We start from the raw sequence: 27,943 nt of genomic DNA on the forward strand, positions 1-27,943 counted from the left end.
CATCTTTAATATTACGGTGGATGTTACCATTCCACTTAAAAATGATTAACTCCTTCTTGAATCCTATTAAATTCTTGGCCTCAGTAATACCTCTGTGGTAATGAATTCCACAGGCTAATCATGCCAGCCAATAGCTCGTCTATTTTGGTTAAATGATACATAAGAAAGAAATTACGTGCTATATCTGTACAGAGTAAGAAAAGGAAACATAAGTGGATCGTTATACAAGTGGTTGTTATGCAGAGCATGAAAAATAGAGGTTACACCTTTCCTCAATTCTTTTCTTTGCCCTAATACACTATGACACTCACCGTTCTCTGGGCTACGAGGTAACAGAACAGGTGGGCACGCATTGGGTATAGTCTTCGTCATGGTTGCTAAAATTTAAAAAAAAAGACATAGTTTGATATAACAATGTAAGGTAGACAGTTTTTTAAATCTAACTAGATCGTCTCTGAACCTGCAATATCTTTTCTGGGATTTGCATATCCACCACACAAACCAACCAGACTTTAATATCTTTGCTTCCCAAACACTGGCTGTAGCGTGTAGAGCTTGTTCATATTTGCTGTTATTTTAGCTCTTTTTTATTTGCATACCACCATACCATGAAATATATAAAGATTTAAGCAAAATTTCCTCAGCAAGATAAATATTTTATAGTGGGCTAAAGCCAGAGGACTTTATTTGAGCAAACGTCCATCGGCGTCTGTAAGGCCCTCCAGATTTCAGCCACTGACTTTACACTTTCTTTTTCAGTCTCAAAACTTTCATCATAATTGTTCCACTTCTAGTGCCCGGAGCTGGAACACACCTGCACAAGTGATACAAATTTTTGTCTGCAAATATCTTGATTTGCATTAACATCTGTGCAGACTTTTGTCTAGATGCATGGCAGTGGGAACGCATTAAAACTTCCTTCCCATCAGAAAGAAATGCTGCTAACTCCATTCTCTCTTCGGCTCCCCATTTTGCCATTTTGCCTATGCCATAGGCTCCTCTCTGCAGTGCCTTTGTCCAATAAGAAGTGACATCTTCTGTTGATGGAACTACCGTATAATACCTAAGCCTGGAGTGAATGAAAAATCCTCTGGACTTTAACAGGGTTGCTTGTTAGTGAGAAAAAGGATGGTCAAGAGGTTAAGGCACTAGCCTAGGCGATGTGAGTTCACGCCCTTGTTCAGTCAGCGACTTCCTGTATGACCTGAGGCAAGTCACTTAGCCTTTCTGTGCATTGATTTCCCCTCTGTAAAATGAGGGTAATAGTACTTCCTTCCCTCACAGAGGTGTTGTAAGGATCAATACATTAAAAGGTGCATATGTATCTAAGTTTGATAGTTTTAGATGATCTGCCCTCTTAGAATGACGTACCCTTTAGGAAGAGTGAATCATTTTAACTACAATTGAATTATGTTTTAGGGATGATTACAGAGACAACAGGGCACCTACAAAATGGGGACAAATCCTTTGGCGTTTTTGCCAGTCAAGCTGCAAAAGACTAAGGAGGACATTCTGTGTCTGCTCTATGCAGCTGGAACACAGGAGCAGGTGTACCTTCAGCCTCCACTGGGCTTTCTGCTGTGGCAGAACCCTAGAATTTACAGATAAAAGGGACCCACTAGGCCATCTAGATTATCTCCCCGCCCAAGCAGGATTGGTCCCTGCAGCACATTTTATAGTTTAAATGTTGTGCCAATGCATGAGAACCAAACAATGAAAATCCACCATAAACCATAACTGACCAGCCTAATTTCAATGCCCAAGCTGAGTGAAATGCAGAACATAATGTAAATAGTGGATTCATTGCTCAGTTATTTCAATTCTAATAACCAAAACTGTCAATAGTCACCCAGAGAAGGATTTTCAAATGCTGTTTCAGACAATTAGCTCAACAGCCTCCCTTGGAAAGAGGAGACAAGAAGCAAAAGCTTTCTATGTATTACAGAGGAGAAAGGAAATAGACTTAAAAATAGCAGTAATGAAGCAATCGGCAGTGTGATCCTGCTCTAAATGAAATTCAGTGGCAAAGTCTTCATTGACTTCAACAGGGGTGGAGCAGGATTGGGTCCTTACTCCGGCCATTTGGTACAAATGCAGGCCTTGATCCACCCCAGCAGGCCTTTGCACCCCTGTGGAGCCCTGTCTTCAGTGGGATTCTGCACAGAAGCAAAGCCCCCCCTTCCCCCCACACCGATTGGATTGCATATCCAGTGGATCCTGCTATAGTAATCCCTTTTCCACATGAGCAATCCTTGCATATACCTCTACTGGGCTCAATACAGGGTGATATTAAATGAGCTGTGGTCAGACTAGATGATTTAATAGACCTTTCTGCCTTAAACTCTATGGAACTAGTCCCACTGTAGTCTGCTTGAGTAACGATAGCAGGATTGGACTCAGGCATGCCTCCATTTTCCCTTAGTGTTTCTGCTGCACCAAAGGAAAGCCTGAGAAAGTGGAACCCCGCCCACACGCTGTGGTCAGCTAGTCAGACAGCACAGAGCTTGTTGCTCAGAATAATTTAATACTTTCCAAGAAGACAAAGAAAAAATAAACAATTTAGGCTCCAATATGGTACATGCAGAACAGCCACCCGCAGGCAGGATTCTAATTAGCTTGGCAAAGCTAAAAAAGAGACTGCAAGTCTAACAGAGTTCAGTGACCCCTCCAGCAAGCAGAAATCTCCCCCCGTGTTCTCTAAGGTCTGTGGCGCATATTTTTTAGGCCACACAGAGAGAATTCAGGGTGGCTGAGCATTTTAGTGTAAAGCAGGGCTTCCTAAAAACAATACTACCCCTCCTTCCCTGTTTCCCACCACCACAAAAAAAAAAAAAAAAAAACTAACAAACAATAGTTTTATGCAGAAATGAGCCTAAATCAAGATCCCAGATGTTTTCCTAAAAAGATATGCTCCAGGAATTATTTGCGGGAAGTTCTATGGCCTCTCTCTGGCTGTGTTACACAAGAGGTCAGACTAGATGATCACAATGGTCCCTTCTAGCACTGGAATCTATGAATGAATCTATAAACATTTCCAGAATCCAGGGAAGTTTGAATCCAGATCTGGAGCTGAACTTTGTAGCTCAGGTCAGCCTGTCCACTTCCGAGAAAACAGGTGACCAGCAAGAGAACATTCACTCCAAAATGCACCATCCCAGGGGTGCTGGAACAATTTGTATAGCGGGGGTGCTGAGAGCCATTGAACCAAACGGTAAATCATGTATATAATGGAAACAACTTCAAGCCAGGGGGTGCAGCAGCACCCCTATTTTCAGCACCTATGCACCATCCCGTTACTCTACTCCTCCCTCTCCTGCCATTGCCTCACCCCAACCGAATTAGAAATTATCCTCCCTGGGACCTCCATCCCTAGAATATAAAGTCAAAAAACCACATGACTATAGTTTTCCACCAGATAAATGTACAAGAGGATTTCGGTGTTCCAAATTCTTTTACATTTTTTTGCAATCTTGGTGTCAAGTGCACCAATATAGCTACTGTAAGCAGAGTAACTGAAAGTCATCAAGAAAGATTTTGCATTATATGGGCCATTTAGCTGTGGAAATGTTATGTCCATATTTTCTGTGCAGGGCACTTAAATATCTAAGTGCTAATAACTGACAGTCATGTTACTTTTATTCTTTCTTGTGTTTTGTTCTCTTTCTCTAAAAGAAATGTGACTGTCACTGAATTGCTCTGTAATTAGAGAAAAAACACCATAATTTATATTTTTGAGCTACTTGGTAGCTTGAAACTCTCATTATTACTATTGATGACTGAAAGTTTTCCAGCTTTTTTATATTTGGACAAAAAATGGCTTGTTGATTAAATGTACATCTTCCCAAGAAAATTTCCATTTTCATTTACATTTTTGATGTTTTTGTAAAAAAAAAAAAAAAAAAAAGTTTGGTTTGCAGTTGTTAAAAACCTAAATTATCCCGGTTTTAGTTTTCCGAAACGGAAAATTATGGGGTTGAGAGTTTTCTTTAAAAACAAAAACAAATAACACATAACCCCTCACCCTAAACTAATTCAGTGAAAATTTTCATCAGAAATAATATTTAGTTTTGTTGACATTTTTTATGGAAAATAAAATATATTTTGACCAGTTCCAATAAACTTCCCTCTTTATGCTGTTCTTGTCTTCTGGAAACACTTCCTTCACCTAAATAAGCTATCTTTTATCAATGGCTGAATTATTTCAAGGCACATTAGAAATGCAGTATTATTGGTATTTAAACTCTGGACATAATCCTGCCTTCACTAAACATAGGAACAAAACTCCCATTGACTTCAGTGGTTCAAAAGTCAAGACCTAGATAAGAGAGTATTGGCCTCCACATATCCCAGTATAGCTTCTAAAATTGGTATGGTTTACTGACTGCTGAACCTTAGTATAATCTGGATGGTGGAAATGAAGTATGACCTTGTAACTAAACTGAGGGCTTAGACTGGGATATAAGATTCAGTTCTTGGCTCTGTCACTCACTTTCTGTTTGATCTTGGGAAACTCACTTAACCTCTCTGTCACTCAGTTTCCCATCTGTAAAATGGGGATAAAATGCATCCTTTGTCTGCCTCCTCTAGCTGTAGCCTCTTTGAGGCAGGGCCTGTCTCTTACTATGTGTTTGTCCAGTTCCTAATACAATGGGTTCCCAATTTTGTTTGGGGCCTCTAGGCATTACTATAAAGCAAATAAATAACATTATGCAGAAGACGTTCTAAATGGCAGACCACCTGCATTACTCACCAGGCTTCTGATACCAGCCAAATGGATATATCCTGACATCTGGAGAGCTGCAATCGGAAATCTGCCAAGTGCTTCCCGTTTCCTCAGTGCAGGTCTGGATTCCTAAACTGTTCAGAGTCAAGCAGAGCACCTCACCACCTATCGGGAAAATATCCAGTTACAAAAATCACCATGGTAACTTTGTTTTAAATAAGACTTTTAAGAAAATTAATATTTTCTGGTTCCACTAAGTCTTATATGAAAGTTCCTTAGGCTCAGAAATCGGAGAAGGAAAAGACTCATTAGGTCACTTAGGGCCAGATCCCGCTTCCATTGAAGTTAGTGATAAAACTCTCTTGATTTCAATGGGGACACCATCAGGTAACTAGGGTTAGTTCCAAAGCCCATTGATGTCAATGGGAGTCTCTCAGCTAACGTTTCAGCACCTCTGAGAAATGGAGGGCCTAGCCCAGGGGTGAGCAAACCTTTTGGCCTGAGGGCCACATCAGGTTTCCAAAACTGTATGGAGGGCCGGGTAGGGAAGGCTATGCCTCCCCAAACAGCCTGACCCCCTCCCACTTCCCGCCCCCGACTGCTTCAGTAAAGAATACCTGTTGATTGTGACTCATTTAAAAGCCCAAATCCTGTGCAACAGGGGTCAGCATCACATCGGCGCTCACACTCAAAAAACCTAACAGGGGGAAGAAGAAAAAATACTCCAGACTTTAGTACAATTGACAGCCTGTTGAAACTATAGCCTTGCTCACAATTCCAACAGGGGTCTGCCTAGGGTTGCCAGCATTGTATTTCAAAAATACAGAACTGTTTTCTTAGCACCCCTGGGGGGAGGAATATCCTGTACCCACAGGGGCCAGGGGTGGGGTGCCCAGTACCACAAAGGGTAGGGCGTACTAACCATGTGGCAGCTGAGGAAACCTTCCTTTCCCTGCAGGCAGGCACTCTTGGCTGCTGGGACCCAGCTCTGAAAGTGAACAGGGCCGCACTGAAGGGCCAGGGTTGGGACGGGAGTGGAAAGATGCACCAGTGATTACTGGCCCTCTGCTGACTCCAGTCCTTGAGCGCAGCCCCATCTGGCAGGGCAAGTGGATGGGGCTGTGTGGAGCTGGGCTGAAGGGCAAGGGTCAGGAAGGGGCTCTGTCTGGCGGCGGGGGGGAGGGGAGGGGCTGTCAGTCCTCCCAGGGTGCAGCCTTTTGTTCCCCACTCACAGAGTCTCTGCCAACATCCTCAGCAGAAAAGCATAACCGCTGGCTGGTGGCTACTCCAGCTGCAGCAGTGGGGGGACAAGGTGGGCAAGGAGCCTGGTCCTGGAAGCCAAGACCACCTGCACAGAGCCCTGTCTGCTTCCCCTGCCGGATAGAGCCCCCTTCTGACTCCAACCTTTCAGCATGGCCCCATCAAGTCTTCATGCCCCCCGATAACTTTATTGTGCTCCCCCAGGGGGCTGTGCCCCATAGTTTGGGATTCTCTGTGCTAGACATACATTAGTTCAGTAAATCCTGGGACCGACTCTGCCTTACTACATTGTCTAATTTTACAAACTTTGTCACATTGGAAAGTAAGGTCATAATAAAAATGGTTTTGCATACTGATAATATTTTAATATGTTGAGGTACGGGATAAAAGGCATCCTGCACTAATTTATTAGGGGACAGGCAATTTTCTATTTAAATAAGGAATGTGCCCTTAGGGTCTGCAGGTCCCTAGGGTTTAGCCAATACACTGCAGTGAGGAGTTGTGCAGATTCTGCAAACTCTGACTGCACTGTCTAGTTCTTTGTATTGTATGTATAAGAGTTCAGCTGTTGTTATTTAGAAGAGTGACTGTACTGAAAACATTTTGTGTGTTATTGACAACAGTTCTATCCAACCAATCACTGATTTTGTGGTGTCGTATTATACAGACTAGATAATACAATGAATACATTATAAATTCACTTAAAATTGTGTGATTAATATTTGTAATATATTGGTTATTCTCCCAAAAAGATATACTGCTCTTTAATATTTTTAATGAATATGCCTGATCCTCTCCATTTACATGATATGGTTTTGATATTTTGGATGTGGCCAAAGTCCCATGCTAACAAAACTGAATTGAGTTGAATCATACCCATCGGAAACGGCTTTCCCGCTCATATCAATCTTGTTTCTCACTGAAATTCCAGTTACTTTACGGAACGGTAAACGTGTGTAGAAGCTCTTCACAGTCCCTTCTAGTATGACTGAAAAAATCAAAGGGAAAGTTACTTCTTTCTTCAAATGATTTATACTATCAAGCGAACATAAAGAGGAGAGAGAAAGCAACATTTCTATGACACAGTGCTGATTTCTCAGTGTATTGGAAGATAAATTTAGACCAACAATAAATATGTTTGACGGTTAGATTTGTTTCTACACAGGATGAATGCCCAACAGGCATTATAATGACAGCAAGATGGGCTGATAAGTAAGGGACTCAAGTTCAGGTTCTGAAATCCCAGGCTAGCAGGGACTTGTATTGAAGTGATTTCAGGCCACTGAATTATGCAGTCCACTTTGGACAGAATGCAACATCTCTGGACAGACTGGAAGAATGCAGAGTGGGTATTTTATGCAGCTTCCCCTTCCCTTTGGGCTCTTAATAGAGTCAATGTTGAGTACTTCAGGTGTTGGGTTCTTTCATTTAAAACAGAGCGATATTATGGGGCTGGAAGCTATAAGGAAGCTAAAAATACTTTAAACACTTTTCTAACATTTCTTTTCCCATGAACGCAATTACTGCAGTTGCTACAGGGATGTCAATGATTGTGAATGTGAAGGGAGACATCCCAAAGACAATCTCCATACTCAAATACTGTTAAGACTAGGAAAAGGTCTGAGGACTCCTGGTGCAGCTTCGTTTGGCCCCTCTGACATAGATGCTAACAGGGATGCGTTATGAATATTCTTCCACTAGAAACTGAAGGGAGATCACCAGCACATTGGCCACCACATAGACATGATGCCTTTCAGTTACTAATGTTAGTCTTTCATTGCTACTTTATGTTATTTCCAGAGCCACCTAGTCTTCCTTCTTGCAGTTTATAACATTCCTACATTCCTATTTGACATCCTTCAAATTAAAAGCTGAGATGCTGATCGATGCTGCCAGGAATACAATATACATCTGTCTGAAATATACAATTTAACACAGAAATTAAAGCTCACCTATTTTGTGATACACGGTCTGCAGTTGCTGAGGTAATACAGTCTGACAGTTTTGGGGGATGTGGTTGATGTAATTATCACAGATCTGAGCCTCTGGATAGAGAATGCAGGCAAAATATGTGCTTGTGGTATTCTGAAGAGCTGCCAGTTGACAAAATGCATCTTCTTGTGCACAACCTAAGAGGCAGAAAGCAGCTCAGTTTTATAAACTTAGCTATTTGCGTTCCCCTTCTCCCCATTCCCATCTCTCACTTGTTTATCATTCTTAATATTAAACCTATAGCACAAATACTCTTTACTGAGGTGTGTTTTATTGATCTTATTATGATATTACTGTATAAGAAAAATAAATAGGGACAAATTCTGCTTTCAACTGATGTAATCTCAGAATAATTTCCTGGCATGAGTGGGGTTACTCCAGGTTTACACAGGAAAAGCTGAGAGTAGGATCTGGTTCACAGTCTTTTTTTGTTTTAGGCAATCTTTTTATAAAACAGGGATCAGAACACCCAAGAAACAGATATGAGGATTTCCAAACTAATTCAATATATTAAGCCTACAATAACAATTGCATATTTCTTCTGGTTTATAAAATAAAAAGGCAGTATCAGCAAACATTTTCCAGAATGTCCTATGAAAAGTTTGTAAAATTATTTCTGGAGAGTTTCTCTCATACACTAAAAATGCTTTTATGCAGATGAACCATATGAGTTGCTTCCTTTTAGTGGTTTACCTTGAAATTCACACCCTGGCTGGCTGGCTGCCTTCCTTCCTTGCTATAGCAGAGGAATTTTGCAAAACTCCAAGGTGCTAATGCACTTTTAAAAAAATAAAATAAAGAACTGATCAAGCCAGTTTGCTAATTATTGTGCTACAGGACTGATGCCCTGAGCAGTGTAAGCATAGCCAGAGACGTAGCGACCCATCTTTCCAAAATATGGAAATATGTTATCCCCCAACATTTCTACACTGTGCCAGCGCTGTTTCATAAAATATGTACTATAGACAGTAAACTTGATTTGAATGATGTCTTGCAGAGCTAAATAACAGAGGGATAACAGGTGCCAGGAAGATGACTTGAGAAAACTATGCAGTGATCGCCCTCTTTATTCTTTACTACCTTTTACTCCATTTCCAGGTCACACTGTGGCTAAAAGAAACCTTTCAGGGTTTGTTTATGCATCATTAAAACAGCAAACATGGCTGCACACCATTTTTTCCTCATTTGCAGGTCACCTTTCTTTGGTGTTTTAATGTCTTAAAGTCAGGCACTTGGGACATCACAATGGATGAACAGGCAATAGACAAACACAGGGCCTGATTCTCCTCTCTCTTACCCCATTGTTACCCTCACAGTGTAACTTCACCGATGTCAGTGGAGTTACTCTGTAGTATGAGAGGAGCATCAGACCCATATCTGAACCCCAGCATCATGGAAAACTGGAGAGATCTTCACCTTTTATAACAGACATTTTTGAGCATTACACCACGACTTTTGTCCTTTCTTTACCTAGGGGCTCACTCACGTTTTTACAAACAACTGTGCCTACCCTGGCAAAAATTCATGTTCTGGAATTCACCACTGGTGCAGCTCCACAGCATTAATGTAGGCAAGACTCAGATGATTTTAACACGCCATCTAACTTGGTAGTACGAACAGTTGGGTACGGTCTACACTACTCTATAGCTTCCACGGCTGCTACCGCTAGTGAAGATGCACCAGCAGTGATTTTTTTTTTTTTTGCCACAGTTGACAAAGCCACTGAGCGGCAAGGGAGTGGTGCCAGCCTGCCAGCCTCATCATGGGCTGGGTGGCTTCTCATTGAGGCTGGCGATTACATGACTCCCATGTGAATTTTTACGCTTTCCCTGTGGAAAAAAATCCATAAATGCTGCGGGTTCTAACACCCATGACTAGAGTAGCTATCGAAACTGCTGATTAATTATTGTTTCCCTACTAACATGTAGACTAAAGGTCTAAGATTTCTTACGTGTGAGACACCAGAGTGTTGCCTGCTCTGCTGAATACTTGTGTTTGAAGAGCCAGTACTGCTGGGATGGGAGGGAGCGGCTTTGGTCTAGTTGTATCAGGCTGTTGTCCATTAGGGAAAAAAGTTCCATTACAGAATCTGATCCACATTTAAAAAAAAAAGAAGAAGAAGAAGAAGAAGATTGATTTACAATCTGGGATACATGAGGATTGTTTATATGTAAAACTCTGAATTCTACAGTGTGACAGCTGAAACCTTTTCTCAGGGTTAATGTATATCCAGGTTGGTTTTAAATAGGACTGTTCCAGGGATAATACCTCTGTATTTGAACTGTGTCTGGGTTGGTATTTTATCTTTTTTCTCAAGAGTCTATTAAGGAGCTGAATATGCTCATATCACAGCATCTCCATCAACCAGGAATTAAAAAAATAAATGCACCAGCAAGAAATGGAAAGGCTGTTAACTTTATCCAGTCCATCTACCTGCCATTGCAGGATCATTGCTCACAATATCTTTTCTTGTATATTAACCAAGTTAGTTTTAATGACCTGCAGTGATGCAATTTCCACCAGTTCCCTTGGGAAGTTATGCAACAGCCCACTATCAGCAAGTTTCCCCCAATACTTAGCCAAAATACTCCTTTTATTAATTTAATCCTATTTCTCCCAGTAATACCCCCACATAGCACCTTAAGTAATTCTTCTCTATCCCTGACATATGCTGTCTTCAAATGTGAGTAGACTGTGGTGCCTTCCCATTGTTGTCCCTGAGCTATTTTTGTCTCTTTTCAATTGTTCCCCTTAAATAAGCCCATGCAGCTCTCGGGACATTTTTGTTGTTTTTCCACTGATCTCCTTCCAGTTTGTCAATTAACACTCGCTTATTTGTCAAAAGAGAGGAGCAGACCACACCGCACATTATTTTGGCCCTGTACAACTCCCACGTTCTTTAATCCATGAAGCACTAAAATAGTCAGCGAAAAATTGAAACACAAAACCAAAGAAACACTAATACTTGGATCACAAATGCTAAACCTCACACATATCTCAAGCTGAACATGTGCAGGGTGTTTATTGTGTCTATTCATTTTCCCTTATCATAAAATATTCAGAAATGTTGCCATGTGCTCTAAACATGATCGTGCGGTAATAAAAAGTCTCACTCTTGCAGATATTTCCCCAGATTTCTCAGTCACTCTGTCTTTTTAACAGATAACCTGGAAGTCATTTTACCTGTCAAGACCCAAGCCTTCAGTCTCCTAGGTTTCTCTGGGGCTGTCCATAAATTGTGTAACACAATAGTGGGTGAGTAGGTCCTTAAGTGGATGTGTTTGTTTCAGTGTTACAAAAAGTTACAAGAGGTGGGTGGGTTTTGGAAAAAAAAAAATCACCAAAAATGTGTTGCGTAATTTAGGGACAGCCCCTCTTGAAACAGTAGCTGATATGACTCATCCCTAAGGCACGGTGCAGAAAGCTGCATTGCTTTAGGTTTTAATGATATCATCAATTGTTGCAGGGAAAACGTAGAACCCCAAGGCCCTGAACTCAAGTCTTGGCAGCTAAATGAAAAGAATGTTTTAAATGTTTTTATTCCTCCTTTTAAAGTCTAGACTTATGGTCCACTAATCATATGGGAGCTTAGCCAGTTAAACAGGAATTTTAGTTCATCTTTCATGCAAATTATATGAGATAAATCAATAACAGTTTGCCCTGTTTTACCATTTTACCTGCCTTAAATCACACCTGCGTCTCCCACAGACATTCATCAAAGTTTCACAGAAGGATTACAACTTGGTAAAGATGAACCAAAACGCTGCCATCAAGAGGCCACATCCTTTTCTCATTTACACTTGTGTAGAAACTCTAGTGACTTCAGTTGAGTTGCTTTGGATTTACACTGGCCTAACCAAGAGCAGAATCTGGAACAGCAGGCAGCTATGGACAAAAGGCCTATGATTCTAGTTTCAGAGCTCAGGCTTGGTTCCATTAAGCTCCCAAAAGTCTGTGGGCCAGAACCTCAGCTGGTGCAAATCAGCATAGTTATGGACTATTACGTTCATTCAGAAGCTTATCAGAAGAAGCCAAATCCTCTGAGTCTGTACAGTTGTCATGAGGACAGGCTCTCCTCTGATATTCCAGACCTTTCACTTCTGTCCTGGCCATGGAAGTGCAGGGACATGCAAAAATGAAAAAGGAAGAGAAGCTGGGGAGAAGGTTCAGGGGGGTTCTTGTTTTGTCTGAACCAATCTGCCCAAACCCACTCATTCCCCATGCATGTACTTCAATAAAGAGCAAAACAATAGATTTGACACCAAGTGTTCTGGGCACTCACAGCTAAATTCTGCATTCTCCTACGCTGTCTTAAACCCATCCTCCTTGTTTGTCACATGAAATGTATCAAATCTGAAGTTTCCCCTTGTTATTTCACAGAGTCATAGAGTTTAAAGCCAAATGGGGCCATCAGATCATCTAGTCTGACCTCCTGTACATCACAGGTCACCAACACCCCCCAGCACCTACTGCAGTACTGCCCAGTACCTGGTAACATTAGCTCAGTCTGGGTTTGTAAAACAGCCGCATCACATGCAGAGGATTTCGTCCGGGTAATCATATCAGAACCTAGAACACAATCAAAGCTATTTATTATTCTGTATTATTGGTATTAATATAGTGCCTAGAAGCCCTAGTTATGGACTAGGACCCCAATTGTGCTAGGCGCTGTACAGACACAGAACAAAAAGACTGTCCCTTAAGCTCACATTGATTCCAGATGCAGTTCTTCTATGAAACATACTGACTATTCATTCCTAAACAGTTTGCTGGTACTGAGTTTTACACAACAAGTTAACAAAGAACATTTTACAGTGCAATGTTATTATCTAAGCAAACAGCTAAGGAAGTTTCACCGAAGGATGAAACAATTGTGTCTGCACTTAGCCCCTGTTTTGGGGCCAGTTAGTGTATCAGTCCCCATGCTTCAGGGTACAAGAGTTCACCAGCTGGAGTTAGGAAGAAATTCCTCTCTGTGATATATACTGCACAAGTGAATTACACTACAGGAGGCTTTACAACTACCTCTAAAGAATCGAGCACTGGCCACTGGCTGAGACGGGCACCAGATTAGAATGATCACTGATCTGTTCTGATAGGGAAGTTCTTATATTCCGAGTGTTGGATTTTCAAAAGCTCTGGAACTGCCTTAGGTGCTTTGGAAAATCCCACCATGCTGAACCAAAATGAATCCACTAAACTCAGTAAATATCCATAATCAGGAAATAATCAATACCAAGGCTCTAGAAGCATGTCACCCTATGTACTCCTAGAGCAGTAGCAAAAAAGTGTTTGGGGATATTCATGCAGTAAATCTAAGGGGAACAATGGAAGCTTGCAATGAGTCATGATAATTAAACAAATCTATCTAGATATTTGCAAAATGCCAAATTACCATGGTATCTAGGGGCTGACAATGAGATAAATGGCTTTATCTCCATAGCTTCTCGCATAGATTTAAGAAACAATGGGCCTAATTCACCTCTTGCTTACACTGATTCTACACCAGCATCATGCCTTGTAGGTGAGAAAAGACTCTGGTCTAAGGCCAAGTTTTCTACTGGTGTAGCTCCATTAAAGTCAAATGGCTTTTCCAGTTTACACTGGCAGAGAATGTGGCCCCAATTTTTTTGGTCTTTTATTTTTCCAACCTCTTATAACTGGCAGCAGGATAAAACTCACCTCCCCACAGGTAAACCCGCTGAAAGCTGCTAACGGCTTCTTCCATTTCTTCTGAGAGCTCAGAAGCTGACAAAGAAAGAAATGTTCAGTAGTGCAATTGCTAAAATTAATCAAATGGTTTATGCTGAGCGGCCAGGAAATTATATCACAACACATTCCAAAGCTTAATACAACTACGCAATAACAATTACAGTACAACGACACTAAAGGAAAGATGGCCTGGTAGTTTGGGTGCTAGCCTATGTCTGGTGAGCCCTGTGCTGCCACAGACTTCCCATGTAAACCTAGAGAAGTCACTTGTCTCTCTGTGCCTTAGTTCCCCATCTGTAAAAGGGGGATCATCCCTACCTCACAGGGATGTCGTGAGACTAAATAGATTAAAGGGTATGAGGTGCTTAGATACAGTAGTAATGGAGGATGTAAAAGAACCTCCACCAGATGTTTGTTGAGAAGTCATAAGTACCGTAAGCAGCATTTCTCTATCTGTCCATATAGATTCTGATACTGCACCCATCAACACAGCAGCTAAGCGCTGCAATAAGAATCTTAAATGCTGTCTAACCAGTCAAAGCATTGGTAACAGACTGTATTATAATAGTCAGCACCTTTTATCTTAAAAATGCTGTAAAAACATCAACTGACCTACATAGCACCCCCTCCCCTCCTCTCCTCTCTCCCCCACCCCAGAAGCATAATTATTACCTTTTTACACATGGTGAATCTTTGGCAGACAAGTTAAGTCCCAAGGTCTTGATCCTGCAATGGGATCTATGCAAGCAGACCCCATGCCCATATGGTATCTCACTGAATTCAATGAAGCGCCACAGGGTCTGGGTCTCTGCCTAGACAGATCCAGCTGCAGTACTGGGGTCCTTACTTTCAAAAGCGTTCACCAATTTTTGGTGCCCCAGGTTTTGGCCACTCAAGCTGAGATATTCGGGGCTAGCTTTTAGAGGTTCTGAGCATTCAGGACACCACTCAATTTAAATGGTAATTGTTGGTGTCCACACCTCTGAAAAATCAGGACCCTGAGAGGCAGCTAAAATTGTGGACACTTGTGATAATGCTGGGTTTAAGTTTTCAGAACCTGGTACCTGAACTCCATATACATAATATATGGTGATGGGTAAAAACTGGCAACTGAACACCATCAGTATATAGTTGAGAGTACAAAAGCAGTTGCATACATTCATCTGTTTGCTCAGTAAGTTATCCTGTTTAAATGTGAGACTCCATATTTTGAGCCTGATTCACTGCTATATTGCTCTGCTTTTACCCAGCTGTCACTCCTGTAGAGTGGTGAGTCAAGACCTTTGTGCACACAATCGACCAGTTGCATCTGCATGCTCATATTTTAAACACATAATTAATTTACACAAGCAGTTGCGGTGCCTCACTATTTAAAAAAAAAATCTAACTCTAAAAGCTGAAGAAGAATTTTTAGTTCCTCTAGACAACACACCACACAAGGTATCTGTCTTGCGTATCACTAAGGTTCTTCTGACCTTTGAATCTAAATAAGTAATAAAAACACATAACTGCACAGTCACAGGATCCCTTGTCTTTGAAACATGGTTTTGAGTTTACAAACCTTGAAAATTAAATTGCCATAAAATTAATTTATGCCAAGAGTTTAGATCACATGAAATCTGGAAGCAGCCACTGACTACAGTACAAATGAGACAACGGATACCTTTGTTTTTAGATAGATGGTTTACTTGAAACAGACCTGAATTAAGTGTTCAACAAAGCCCTTGCAGAACAATGTACAACAATGTGTTTTGAACTCTGTTTATTTTCATTAACACAGGTAGCCACAATAAAGTACAAAGGGCCCATTCTTGTAGGTTAAGTCATAAAAATGCCAGGGCTGCCCGGGCGGGGTGGCGCGCAAGTGGGGCAATTTGCCTCAGGCCCCGGGCCCTGCAGAGGCCCCCACGAGAATATAGTATTCTATAGTGTCTTCCGTGGCACTTCAGCAGCGGGTCCTTTAGTGCCGCCGAACACACCTGGAGTGAGTGAAGGACCCACAGCCGAAATGCCGCCGAAGACCCAGAGCGCCGCCGGGTGAGTAAAAATTAAAAAGGCGCTTAATTAATTAAAGGGCCCCTGAATTGCTTTGCCCCAGGCACCCTGAATCCTCTGGGTGGCCCTGCAAATGCACCAGACTAATGGATCATTCATAGAATTGTAGTACTGGAGGGGACCTCAAGGCGTCATCTAGTCCAGTCCCCTGCACTCATGCAAGGACTATGTATTATCTAGACCACCCCTGATAGGTGTTTGTTTAACCTGCTCTTAAAAATCTCCAACAATGGAGATTCCACAATCTCCCTGGGCAAATTATTCCAGTGCTTAACCACCCTGACAGTCAGGAAGTTTTTCTAATGTCCAACCTAAACTGCTCTTGCTGCATTTTAAGCCCATTGCAATTAAATTCATTCTACTTGGCTCATACATAGCCAGATCCTGCAGTCCTTATTCCAGCAAAGCTATTACTGAAGTCAGGGAGAGCTTTCACTGAGTGGAATGGAGAAAAGGGCTGGAGGGTCTATGTGGACAGTGAGTATAGGATAATTTAGCAAACATAATTTAAGATGAAAGAATATATTTACTTACTTCCAGCGAACTCTTGTCCTCCCAGACTGAATAAAAACTGCTGCTTTTTTTCATTGTAGTTCACCCCTTTACATATTCCTCCAGGCTTTGAGCTTCTATTCCAGTCATTTCTGTGGCAGATCAACACATCTGGGTAGCTCATCAACCCACACAGGATAGTACCTAGATTCAATTGAAGAGAGAATTGTTTGTTTATAATAATACTTATACTGCACCTTTGTAATCACGAAATAAACCTCAACACCACAGTGAGACTGATAAGTGTTATCCCCTTTTTAAACTGAGAGAAGTGGATGCTCAGAAAATTGGGCCAATTTTTAAAATTTGAATGAATAAAGCTGAGCACCTAAATTCATGCCTAAGACATATAAGCTTGTAGCCTGGTTTTCAGAGATGCTAGGCACCCACAAATACCTCCTACTTTATCAAATAACATTGAATAATAATTAACACCACCCAACTGTGTGCAAGGCATTTCATAGCAGACCTAGACAGAGACACTCATGGCCTCAGAAGTCTTACAATCTTGGGCCCTGAACCAACACAGCACTTAGGCATGTGTTTGAATGCTTTATTGGACAGGGGCCTGAATTCAGTCAACTTAGGTGTCAATCTTTCCCAAACTTATACCGTAAGTCAGCATGGCCAGGTGTAGAATCCAGGAATTCTGGCTCCCAATCTACTCCTATAATATCTAGACTCATTGCATTCTTGGTTTGTGGCTGCTGTCATGGCTCAGACATAAAGGTATTCTACATGTACTTAAAATGTCCTTTAATAATTCACTCACTAAGTAAAAGTAAGTATTTCCTACTAGCAGTGAATGTGCTAAATTTTTAACCAAAAATACCAGTCAGATCCCTGCATTTTGAGACATTATTGACCCAAACATGCTATCACAGGTAAACAGACAGCTTCATAATGTGCAGCCATTTCCTAATCTCTTCCACACATTCAGATAGTAAGACCTTAAACACATAAAAGGGAGGCCAACTCATTCTGACAATGAATGCATGCAAAGTGTACAAAACTATAGTGGGTTGCTTTTCATTTTGTATTGTCCTTAACAGAAATATGATGGGCCTGATTCACGACTGCATTACCCCAGTTTTGTGCTGATGGAAATCCAGTGGCTTCACTGGAGTTACACTAGATTACACATTAGTTAATCAGGCCTGCTGTGCTTCCACTTTGTTGAATGACTCGTGACTTTCTACAGTATCATCATGCTGTGGTCTGCATCATTAGCTCTCATTTTAAAATGACATGAGCCAAAAAACTAAGCAATGAAATATATCATGAAGTTTAACATAGGAAGTAGAAATGAAAAACAAATATCAGGGTATCAATCCCGAAAGAGCAGAAATATACTAACTGTACCACATCATAAATAAAATTGCAAGTTATTAACAATGAATTTGAAACATCAAAGGTTGTTCATCTTGGCATTTTGCACAAAAAATACACCCCAAATCTGCCAACAAAATCAATCTTGGTAAATACACTCTGTTAGACCTTCATTAATAACTTGGACTTTGTGTACAATACACATAATCCGTTACCAAGAATTAAAGTTCCAGAAAAATGATAGCTAAAATGCCAGCCAAGATTCCTTTAAAAACTGACTTTCTTTCACATATTTATTGCCACATGGGAACTAACATTTCTTCCATAATTCTGACACGAAGGAAAGTTTCTATCCAAAGCCATTGATTTGCAAAGCACTGAATTTTCACATGGCATAAATAAATCTTGTGCTAGGAATAATGCAGATGTTCTCTGGGAAAAAAACAGTATTCGCCCATCTAATCAAAGACCATATTATAATGCACAAGGGGCAAAGTCACGATTGCACAGACAACCCTAGATCTGGCATTTTCTAACTGTTAAGTGCTGCAGTCTCAGGCTCTGACCTTGGAAAATCAGGCCCTTACAAGTGTATTTAATTTTATACCTATGAACATTCCCATTGAACTCAATGGTACTATCCATGTGCTTAAAGTTAAGTATAATATCATCCTTTGCAGAATTAATGATGATTTGTTAATGCAGTTTTTTGTATCTATTACGCTACAAGAGTGCATGATTCTTTAGAAATGTTCAAGACAAGCTGTCCCTGTCCCAGTGAGCAAACCCCATTCATAGCACTTTCTACCATGAGCAGCCCCATTGCCAAGTACAATCAACTGCTTGGAAATACAAGAAAGAGTCGAACAATTCTTGGAGAACCCGTGTTGTAAAATCAAATGCCTCAAAGAGGCCCTGATTCAGCACAGCTCTTCAGCACATGCTTAACTTAATTAAGTCAATGGGATTTAAATGTGTTTATAGTTAAGCACATGCTTAAGTGCTGGTGGTAAATGGGCCAGATTGAATACTACCATTTACTTCAAAAGGTATGACCTCTCGGACCATATCCCAATATCCAAGCCAGGATACACTATATTAGAGAGCAACAGCTACAGAAATGTACACTGAGTAATGAATATCATCATGACGGGTAAGCATAGCCCTTAAAGATGATACAGCAGATAGACCATAAATCTGATTGATTGACAGAGAATCAATGATCTTGCCAAGATATTTGGGATCAGTCTTGAAGTCAGTGAGATGCACTGCACAGGATGATACATGTTTGTTTAGTGGGAGTGCTGGATTGAGTTAGTGGCCTATGATATACAGGAGGTCAGACTAGGTGATCTGATGGTGCCTTCTGGCCTTAAACTCTGTTATTCTAACTTTAGGAAGGACTGTAGGGGATATGGATAAGGCAAGGGAGAGAATGCATGAGAGGACAGAATGGACAAGACTGCCCTGATCAATGTAATAGCCTTTGCACTTGGGTTGGGCTTTGCACTTCATCCATCTCACTGAGTTCTAGTTTGACTCCAGTGATTATGGAGTATCTGGAAACCATAACCTGATGTAAAAAGTTGAAAAGCTCCTTTTCCTGCTCATAGAAAAAGGTAATCAGTTTATATTTTAAAAAGAAAAGGAGCACTTGTGGCACCTTAGAGACTAACCAATTTATTTGAGCATAAGCTTTCGTGAGCTACAGCTCACTTCATCAGATGCATACTGTGGAAAATTTATGCTCAAATAAATTGGTTAGTCTCTAAGGTGCCACAAGTACTCCTTTTCTTTTTGCAAATACAGACTAACACGGCTGTTACTCTGAAACCTGTCTTTATATTTTAAACATTTCATATTATATTTTAATTCCCCCATCAACATACAAGTACCCACTTCTGGCAAACTTGCTGATAACCCTCATTATTGCAGTATATGCCATTTTAAAGATGTATACAAATACAGAAAGGGGATTACTACCATAGACATCCAGTGTTTAGACATTCTGCCTGCCCACATAATGGAGTGAGATTCACCCCTCGACAAAGGGCAGCCCAAGGTCTATGCGCCACTTAAGTCTCAATTAGGCCAATAGGATTTAAGTTGCACATAGGCATAACACTGGCCCTCTACACAGGCATGAATTGCACCCAGTGGTTTGCTTCTGTTAAGTTTCCCATTGTATGGGATAATATTTTGCCTTTGCAGTTTGAACAATATTACCTCCATCAAGTACAACATGACTGAGGATAAAGCCATCACAGCAAGGATCCTGGCTGCAAGCCTGACGGCAGAAGAGATGAACGTCTGTCAAAGACGTGCCAGCTGCTGAGAGAACCACTGAGCTGTACACGCCAGAGAGCACATTCTGAAAATCCGTCAGTTCAAAGATCTTGAGACCAGATATGGTGAATTCTTGTCCTGAACAGAACAGGAAGAAAAAGAAATGAGTGTTCCAACAAGTGCAGGAGGCAAAGCAATAGCCGCAGAATATCTCCAGACCTAAGCTGGCTCTATGTTTTATAATAAAAGCCCAACATAGCAAAATCGTTCTGGCCTTTAAGTTTCATTACAAATCTGAAACTCACACTAAGTTCACCAACAGGATTACATATTCAGGCTACTATGATCTTTCTCAAATCTCAGATAGTCTAAAACACCAAGATGCAAGGCAGAAGTCTCTGCCCAGGTTCAAGTGGGACTTGGCTTAATTTTGAGCAAGTCTGAGCTCAGTTTACAATTTCTGATAGAAATCAAATGAAATAGTGAAAGGAGATGTTTTGGACCCAGGCCTAGTAGAACTCTGCCATTTGGGATGGTTTGTTTTGAGCTTTGGAGTTTGAGCAAGGAGTGAACAAAAAACCCACATGAACAAAAAACACATAGGACAGATAATATTGTGTGGCTGAATGGTACCTTACACCATGAGTAAGTCCTGTTGAAGGCAATGAGATTACCTGGGGAGCAAGGTATTTCTCAGTGTAAGAGTATCACAATTTGTGTCAAAATGAGCCAAGATAGCCAAACAATGCAGTTCTACAACAGACACAATGAAGTGACACATCAAATACAACTTGTTTTTGCCAAGAACTTTCTTTTTGTGAAAAATCTGTATTTCTGCTCCAAGCAGATTCTAGAGTTCCTTCTGATGAGACATTAAGGGAGACAGGTTTGAATGGGGGTGCTTATCCACAAGATTGTGTGTGTACTCTCTCTCCACAGAAATGGATATTTTTAAGCAAGAGGTGCAGGTGCAAATTTTGTGTGATTCATTTAGATGTTCATGTTTGACATTAAAGATTGACTCAAACTGTAAAGGAAAAGGCATCAAAGGTGCCCTATTAAATGTGTTTTTTGTAGGGCTTTGGGTTTGTTTTTGTTTGGTTGGTTTGGCTGCATTTATTTTGTTAAAATAATTATCTTTGTGCTGTCTTGACCTGAAAATTTGAGGAAATAATATAATTAAAATAATCAACCTAGAAACTTTCAGATATAATCACCTTCAGTCACACTTACAACAGAGCATTAGCTGATCCTGAGATATGAAATGAGGCACTACATAACATAGTGATTCTACATGCCCACATGTTGCTATGCATTTCAGCCAATGTTGATAATTCTTATAACATTTTGTAGTTGCTTAAAAGGTGACCAATGTTGAGTTTTAGGCCCCAATATTTTGATATTATAAAAATGGTTTTGCTAAATCTAATCTGAATAGAAATATTTTTGTGATATTGTTGAAATTTTGATGACATTTTAAAAAATTTGAACATTCCCCTGAATGTTGTGTTTATACAGCACCTAGCACAATGGGGTTCTGATCTAAGACGAGGTGTTACAGTAATACTAATTAATAATATTACTAATAGTTTAAAAACTGACCAGCCTCGTATTACTGCCCAAGCCAGGAGAAATGCCAAATGTATAGAGCATAAATGGTGAAAAGCAAATTCCATTTTAATGATCTAAGGTTTTACTAAGGAGGAAAAATTAGAACAAGATTTTAATTTTGAATATGATTCTTTATAATATTGTGTCGGATTTCTGTAATTAATAAATATTCAGAAAACCTAGGCTAACTAAAGACTCCCCACCATACAGAAACACAGAAGTAAGAGAATAGGCTAAGAATGACCAATGCCTTTCTACTCTTCTCATCTGCCCCTGCCCTCTCACCCTCCTCCCCCAGCCCCACATTGCAGTTCCAAGGAACTAATGGTGTGGGACATACCCACCTGATCCTAAACTCCTGCTCAGCACCCCAGAGGATGGCAAAAAAACCCACTCAAGCTCCCTATATATAAATCACACTGCAAGAAAATAAATCTCAATAGAATCAAAAAACCTTTATCCGTTATTTCTGGAAGAGTGACGGAGATTGTCGTGCTGCTATTCGGTGCCTGACCCTGCAAAGACTCATATCCTTATGGAGTTGAGGCCTAACTGTTGGCAGGGTCCGTTTTTCACTTTTCTAGACAACTGACCTATCAGTGGAGGTTCAGTACCTACCTTTTTTCAGATACACGGTCACTTCATCCTTCTCTGGGTTCCTCACTTTAAGCAGGCAGCTAAGATTAGCAATGCTAGTGGCATCAGAATTTCCCATAACACCTTTCATCTGAGACAGACAGAGACACTATAAAGGTGCTTTAATTCATAGCCGGGAAAATACAGTCTATTCAAGCTTATGAGGATGATGAATTAGTATATACTGTTCATAGTTGCCACAACTCCCTGGGGCCCTCTAGTTCTGCTGTTTGATCACAATTCCATCAGCTCAGGGCATAATTCTTTGATGCTACTCTACCGTATTAATAATGACAACGTAGTTTCATAAACAATGAGTTGCCTTAAGAAAGTGGCAAAATGCCATCGAGCTCAAGACCCTCGACTGTAGGAATGGACAAAGATCTGACAAGTGACACGATTATCTGTTTCAGTGTTCGCATAGCCTAGATCTTTGAAGAATGGGAGTTTGTGAATGGTGATTTGGTTGGAGTTGTAGCAGATCAGCTCAGGGGAGGCAAACATCTTCTAGGAAAGACCTGTATAGGTGGCATTCTGGCAAATTTAAGATTAGTTTTCTTATTTCACATGCAATAAGGGCAGGCAGTGCTGTCCAGGAGTTAGAACAGGAGATTTGGAGCCCAGATTGCTGTGTTTTATTCCTGACTCTACCACTGACTCAGTGTGACACTCTGGACATGTCAATTCATCTCACTGTCGGTTTTACTGATACTCTGACGCAATATTGGGGGGATGCTATTCATGACAGGGATGCAGGAATTAGAGAGCACTTTGCTGTTTCCAAAATGTTCAAAAGTGACTAATGATTTTGGGTACCTCCATTTTAGGGTGCTGAAATCAAAGCTCCTTAAAGGGACCTGATTTCTAGTGGGTGTTTGTCCAGCACTTTCTAAAAATCAAGCCTCTTTAAGGTGTCGCAACCAAACACAGAGGCACCCAAAAATCACTTTTGGAAAACCTTGACTCTCATTTCTTTGCTAACCCACCAGCACTTCACCATTACCATAATAGAACACAACATCTAAACAGTCAGGAAACTCCCTGGCATTCTGACAATGGGTTCTCATACTGGCTGTCAGGTATTGTACAGGCTATGCATTTTAAAGAAGTGTCATTATTTACCAGTCCAGACGTGGTACAGTTGAAGTTGGTTTCAGCAGCACTGTGCAGTTCACACAGCACCTCAGAACCTGGAGCAGATACTGTGATAAAGCCACATGACTCATCCGTCTCACAATCTGAAAGCATGAAAGAAATGTAAAGGTTCACCATTTCGTTTACACAAAGCCACATGTTTCCAGCTGGCTGATAGCTATGTCTTCTATATACATAAAGACTCCTTTTACTGAATTTGAACTATAACCCTCAGCTATATTACAACTTGCACCAGTTTAACTAAAACAGGTTTTTAAATCAATTTATACCAATTTAACTAAACTGCTGCAAAACCCTGTTTGGACACACTTAAATCACTTTAAATTTAGCTTATATCGAGTTAGCGTCACTGGGTCACGAAGCTCCTTGAGCTAAATTGACATAAGCCAGGTACAAATTGATTTAAGTCTCCACACAAGTTTTGCAGCAGTTTAGCTAAATCAGTTAAAAATCACACCTTTAGTTAAACTAGTGCAATGTGTAAACGAAACTGGAATTTCCAGACTGGATCAGACCCCCCATGTCTACCTAGTCCAGTAGTCCGTCTCCAACAGTGGCCGGTTCCCGCTGCTGCAGAGGAAGGTGCAAGAAACCCAGCAGCAGGCAGATATGGGATAACCTGCTCCCAGGGGGTATAGACCAGGCTTTAGTTACTCATGATTGAGCTGGAGGACAAACTATCTTGATTGAGAGTTGGTATGTAATGTAATGAGCCTGGCTTGTAAGAGTGCTGTGGCCTTTGCTCAAGAAACCAAAGCTGGTCAAAGGATTCCTGGCTAACTATTTCTCCATTGAATTTAGCCCCTTTTTCTTTCTCCGCTTATTGCCTGCCAAGAGACTAGTGAAAGACTGTTACTGGAAGTTGTTCAATGAACATTTTGTGCATAGTGTGTTGCAGCCCTGAATGGTTTGGCACATTTTTTCAGTAGTCAGAATTCTCTATCCAAGCTGTGTGACTAGTCTCACCACACTTTCTGGGGCTGAAACACATGCCAAGTGCCTCCAGACCAGGATCCTTTTTGCTGCTCAGCCACCGTCCCCCTCCACCTCCCTTTCTGTGCCTCTCCTCCTCACTGCCACCCCTGCTGATGTTGTATTCACTTTCTTGCATGATTTTAAAACACTCTCCTATCTCTTTCTGCCTTCTAACTCCCTCATTTCCAAACATAAAAGGGCCTGATCCAAAGGCCACTAACGTCAACGAAAAGATTCCCAGTTGGTTTCAATGGGCTTTGAATTAGCCCCAAAGTTAGGACACATGAGGTGATCAAAGGACTACTTGCAGTGCAAACAGAGGTGATCATGCATGAATATTAAAACTCACAATGTCCCTGTGAGGTAAACAAGGATGGTTTTTCCCTATTTTATCAGTAATGTACAGAGCCAATGTACAGAGTGGTGAGTGGTCTGATTTTTAGGGGTACTGAAACCCATAGTGTCCAGCCATAGTCAACATGAATTATGAGCATTTAGCATTTCTGAAAGTCAGACCATTGATGACTTGTCCAAGGCCACATGGTAATTGAAAGCACATTCACACTTTAGATAAGCTATTACCAGCAGGAGAGTGGGGTGGGAGGAGGTATTGTTTCATGGTCTCTGTGTATATAATCTCTTCTGCAGTTTCCACGGTATGCATCCGATGAAGTGAGCTGTAGCTCACGAAAGCTTATGCGCAAATAAATTGGTTAGTCTCTAAGGTGCCACAAGTACTCCTTTTCTTTTTGCGAATACAGACTAACACGGCTGTTACTCTGAAACCATTCACAGACAGAGACGTCCTCTCTGATATGAGAGGAAGGTCAACAAACACTGATCCTCCCACAGTGAATTTGCTGCTGAACGGAAAGGCAGACAATGCTAGGCTAAGGCATAGCAGTAAATTCAGTCCTTGAAAGCTGTCTTCTTTGGTGACCTCCACCGTATGCCACACACATTTGCTGAGAGCCATCCCTTACCTGAAATGCACTGCAAGAGTGCACTCTGGGAGTCTCCTTGGATGGTTTCTGAGTGAAGGATCCTAGCGTCTTCTGCACCATAGATCAGTTTGGATTCAGGAACTCTTTCAAATTTTCTGAGCACTAAAAGGCAGAGAGCATGGTCAAGTCTCCTGCATGTTATTTCCATTGCTCCTCAGTTTCCAGAGAAACTCAACACAGACTTTACTTAAAAAAAGAAAACTCACGGTGTGTAGGGGGAAGGATTCGTAAGTTAAATGGACAAACAGTATCAGGTTTCTGTGAAACAATCAGAAAAAATGAAAAAGCGTCTGAAACAAACTGTTGCAGAACTCTCCTTGGAGATATTAGATGCTCAGGGCCAGGTCTCTGTTTGGAGCAGAATGTATTAGAACGAGGCCATAAATGGGCAAGAAGGTGACTTCTTGCTTTTCAATCTTCAGGTTTATGCAAACTGTGAGCTCTATTTGGGGATAAGCATTCATTTTACTGTTGGGCTGAGTAGAGAAAAGGGAGCCAAGGAGTTAATGAATAAGGTTATTAATCTGACACATTGTGTGTACGTAGGATCTGCAACCACCCAACCTAAATGTGACCACTTTCACTGGCTGAGACAAACCTCAAACGTACAGAGAAGATTGTAGTCCCCTTTGAGTGTAAGATATTTAGGGTAAGGAGACTCTCTCACCACACACAGTGTCTTGCACCATGGGGCTCAATCTCACTTGGAGCCTCTAGGAGTTACTGGAATATAATTAATAATAAGAATTAATTTATATCTTGTTATAACTCTCTTTGTCTCCTTGGCATGTAAGATTAGTTTCCTTTAAAGATCAGTCAGAAGCTCAAAGGGAGTTTAACTGAGTCCAATTAATTTAATGTGAGATAAATTTACAATATTGTGTGTGTCAAATCTGAATGTGGCCCTTAGCATGCAACTGGGCCCATCAGAGAACCAGGCATCTTCCCTGTTGTTATTCTCGGATGTTAAAGAATACACCGAAAGGGAGCTACCTTTTCTCTGAGTGAAGATCATAAGAATGGCCATACTGGGTCAGTCCAAAGGTCCATCTAGCCCAGTATCTTGTCTGCTGACAGTGGCCAATGCCAGGTGCTTCAGAGGGAATGAACAGAACAGGATATCATCCAGTGATCCATCCCCTGTCACCCATTGATGGACCTATCCAGGTCCCTCCAGGTGAGAGATGTGCTTGCACTGTAAATCAGTGATTGCAGTCTGTAGCAGTGCCAGTTAATCACTTTTCAAAGCCATAAATTCACTTGTGATTTTTTTTTTAAAAGGGGGGGGGGAAAAGAAAGCCTGGATAGCATCCCTCCAAACCTGGTAGGTTTTTGGTTCATCAAAGCCAGATTTATTCCCATGTAGATGGAAAAGTGAAAAATAAACGCTTCTTTTCTTTTCCTCCAACTGAACATGACCCTAAAATAAAACCTGATTGTCATATTTGTCCTTGAGAGGAGGAAAGGAAAACAAGACTATTTAATTAGTCATGCTGGATATATAACAACTCCAAATAATGCAATCTTGTCATGGAAGCAGAGTCCAAATCATTTTGCTACACAAAGCCACTTTGCTAAAGCAAATATCCCAGAAATGGTCTCCAGTACAACAGGAAGTTCTGAAGCAAGGGAAAACTGAATGTGGTAGTCTGTGTGGAATATCCTGACTTTCTTTGGTCATTAGCGGAGATTCTATTACAGTACAGGGAATACAAGCTAAATGGAGAGAGTGATGTTAGAAGAAAAGTCACCAGCAGGTTGGTAATACCCTTGGATGGGGTAGATTGAAAAGTGCTGTGACTGATGTTTTTACTTCTTTCTTGTGATGACATGAAACACAAAGGGTAACAGAGTTACTACAGATTTTCCTTAGCGTCACTAAGAGCATAAATTGGACCAATACGCAAAGATTTGGAGAGAGCAAAAACTTCTCCTCTTGGATCCTTGCAAATCCTTCAGCCACTCGACAAGGGGTGGGGCGGAGGTCAGACCACAGCTCCAAGAGGTTTAAATTATAGTCTGGTTCTCATGCCAGCTAATTCCCTTGTGACCTGGTGAAATGTATCCTCCCTTTGGGTTTCCACCGGGGTGGGAGTGGGGAGATATCCTCAGAGGGTGTAAATCAGTACAGCAGCATTGACTTCTGGCCCATAGTATCCGCTAAGGTCTCTCCGGGAGTGTAGGGGATGAGCTGACCCATGTGGCCTGACCACCTCCTTTCCTTGGCCGACCACCAACCGAGGGGAGGTTTCAGACTGACTGTCAATAGAGCCTCCCCTGGGTCTAACACAGCCAAAGCAACCAGGCATCCTGAGCTGGACTCAGCCCCTAGAGCTCTCTGCATGGAGTAGCTGCAGGCTCAGCTCTCATTCCCCTGCACATCTGAGTGGAATAGCGAAGAAGAGATGTTACACCAGGATCCAAGAGCCGAGCTCTTGTCCAGAAATGTCTGGATAAACCACAGAATAAAAGCTGAGGATCAATTTTTAAAACAATCATTTGTCCTCTTAAAGCAAAACAGCCAGCGCTAATTGACAACAAATGTTTGTTGTTGTCAAAGCTGAGTCAACAGGTGCTTTTGATAAAACTGTCATTTTCTGCTTGGAAAGAACAAAGGAGTAAGCCAAAAACAGAACACCAAAAAATCCTGCAC

General features: G+C 41.2%; 1 protein-coding gene across 1 annotated transcript in view; it reads right to left on the reverse strand.

Annotated features, from left to right (window-relative positions):
* TG (thyroglobulin) overlaps positions 1–27,943 on the reverse strand; it is a 204,143-nt gene that overhangs the window by 115,171 nt on the left and 61,029 nt on the right. Inside the window, exons 23-35 of the mRNA XM_073335054.1 lie at positions 25,270–25,392; positions 23,279–23,394; positions 22,139–22,247; positions 19,850–20,047; positions 16,277–16,438; positions 13,658–13,723; positions 12,464–12,544; positions 9,927–10,064; positions 7,936–8,112; positions 6,860–6,971; positions 5,341–5,420; positions 4,751–4,888; positions 312–377 (exon numbers count right to left, since the gene is read on the reverse strand). Coding sequence (XP_073191155.1) covers positions 312–377; positions 4,751–4,888; positions 5,341–5,420; positions 6,860–6,971; positions 7,936–8,112; positions 9,927–10,064; positions 12,464–12,544; positions 13,658–13,723; positions 16,277–16,438; positions 19,850–20,047; positions 22,139–22,247; positions 23,279–23,394; positions 25,270–25,392 — 1,566 coding nt within the window. The remainder of the gene's footprint in view (positions 1–311; positions 378–4,750; positions 4,889–5,340; positions 5,421–6,859; positions 6,972–7,935; positions 8,113–9,926; positions 10,065–12,463; positions 12,545–13,657; positions 13,724–16,276; positions 16,439–19,849; positions 20,048–22,138; positions 22,248–23,278; positions 23,395–25,269; positions 25,393–27,943) is intronic.

The sequence above is a fragment of the Lepidochelys kempii genome, chromosome 2 (genome assembly GCF_965140265.1).
Source record: "Lepidochelys kempii isolate rLepKem1 chromosome 2, rLepKem1.hap2, whole genome shotgun sequence".
Lineage (NCBI taxonomy): Eukaryota > Metazoa > Chordata > Testudines > Cheloniidae > Lepidochelys > Lepidochelys kempii.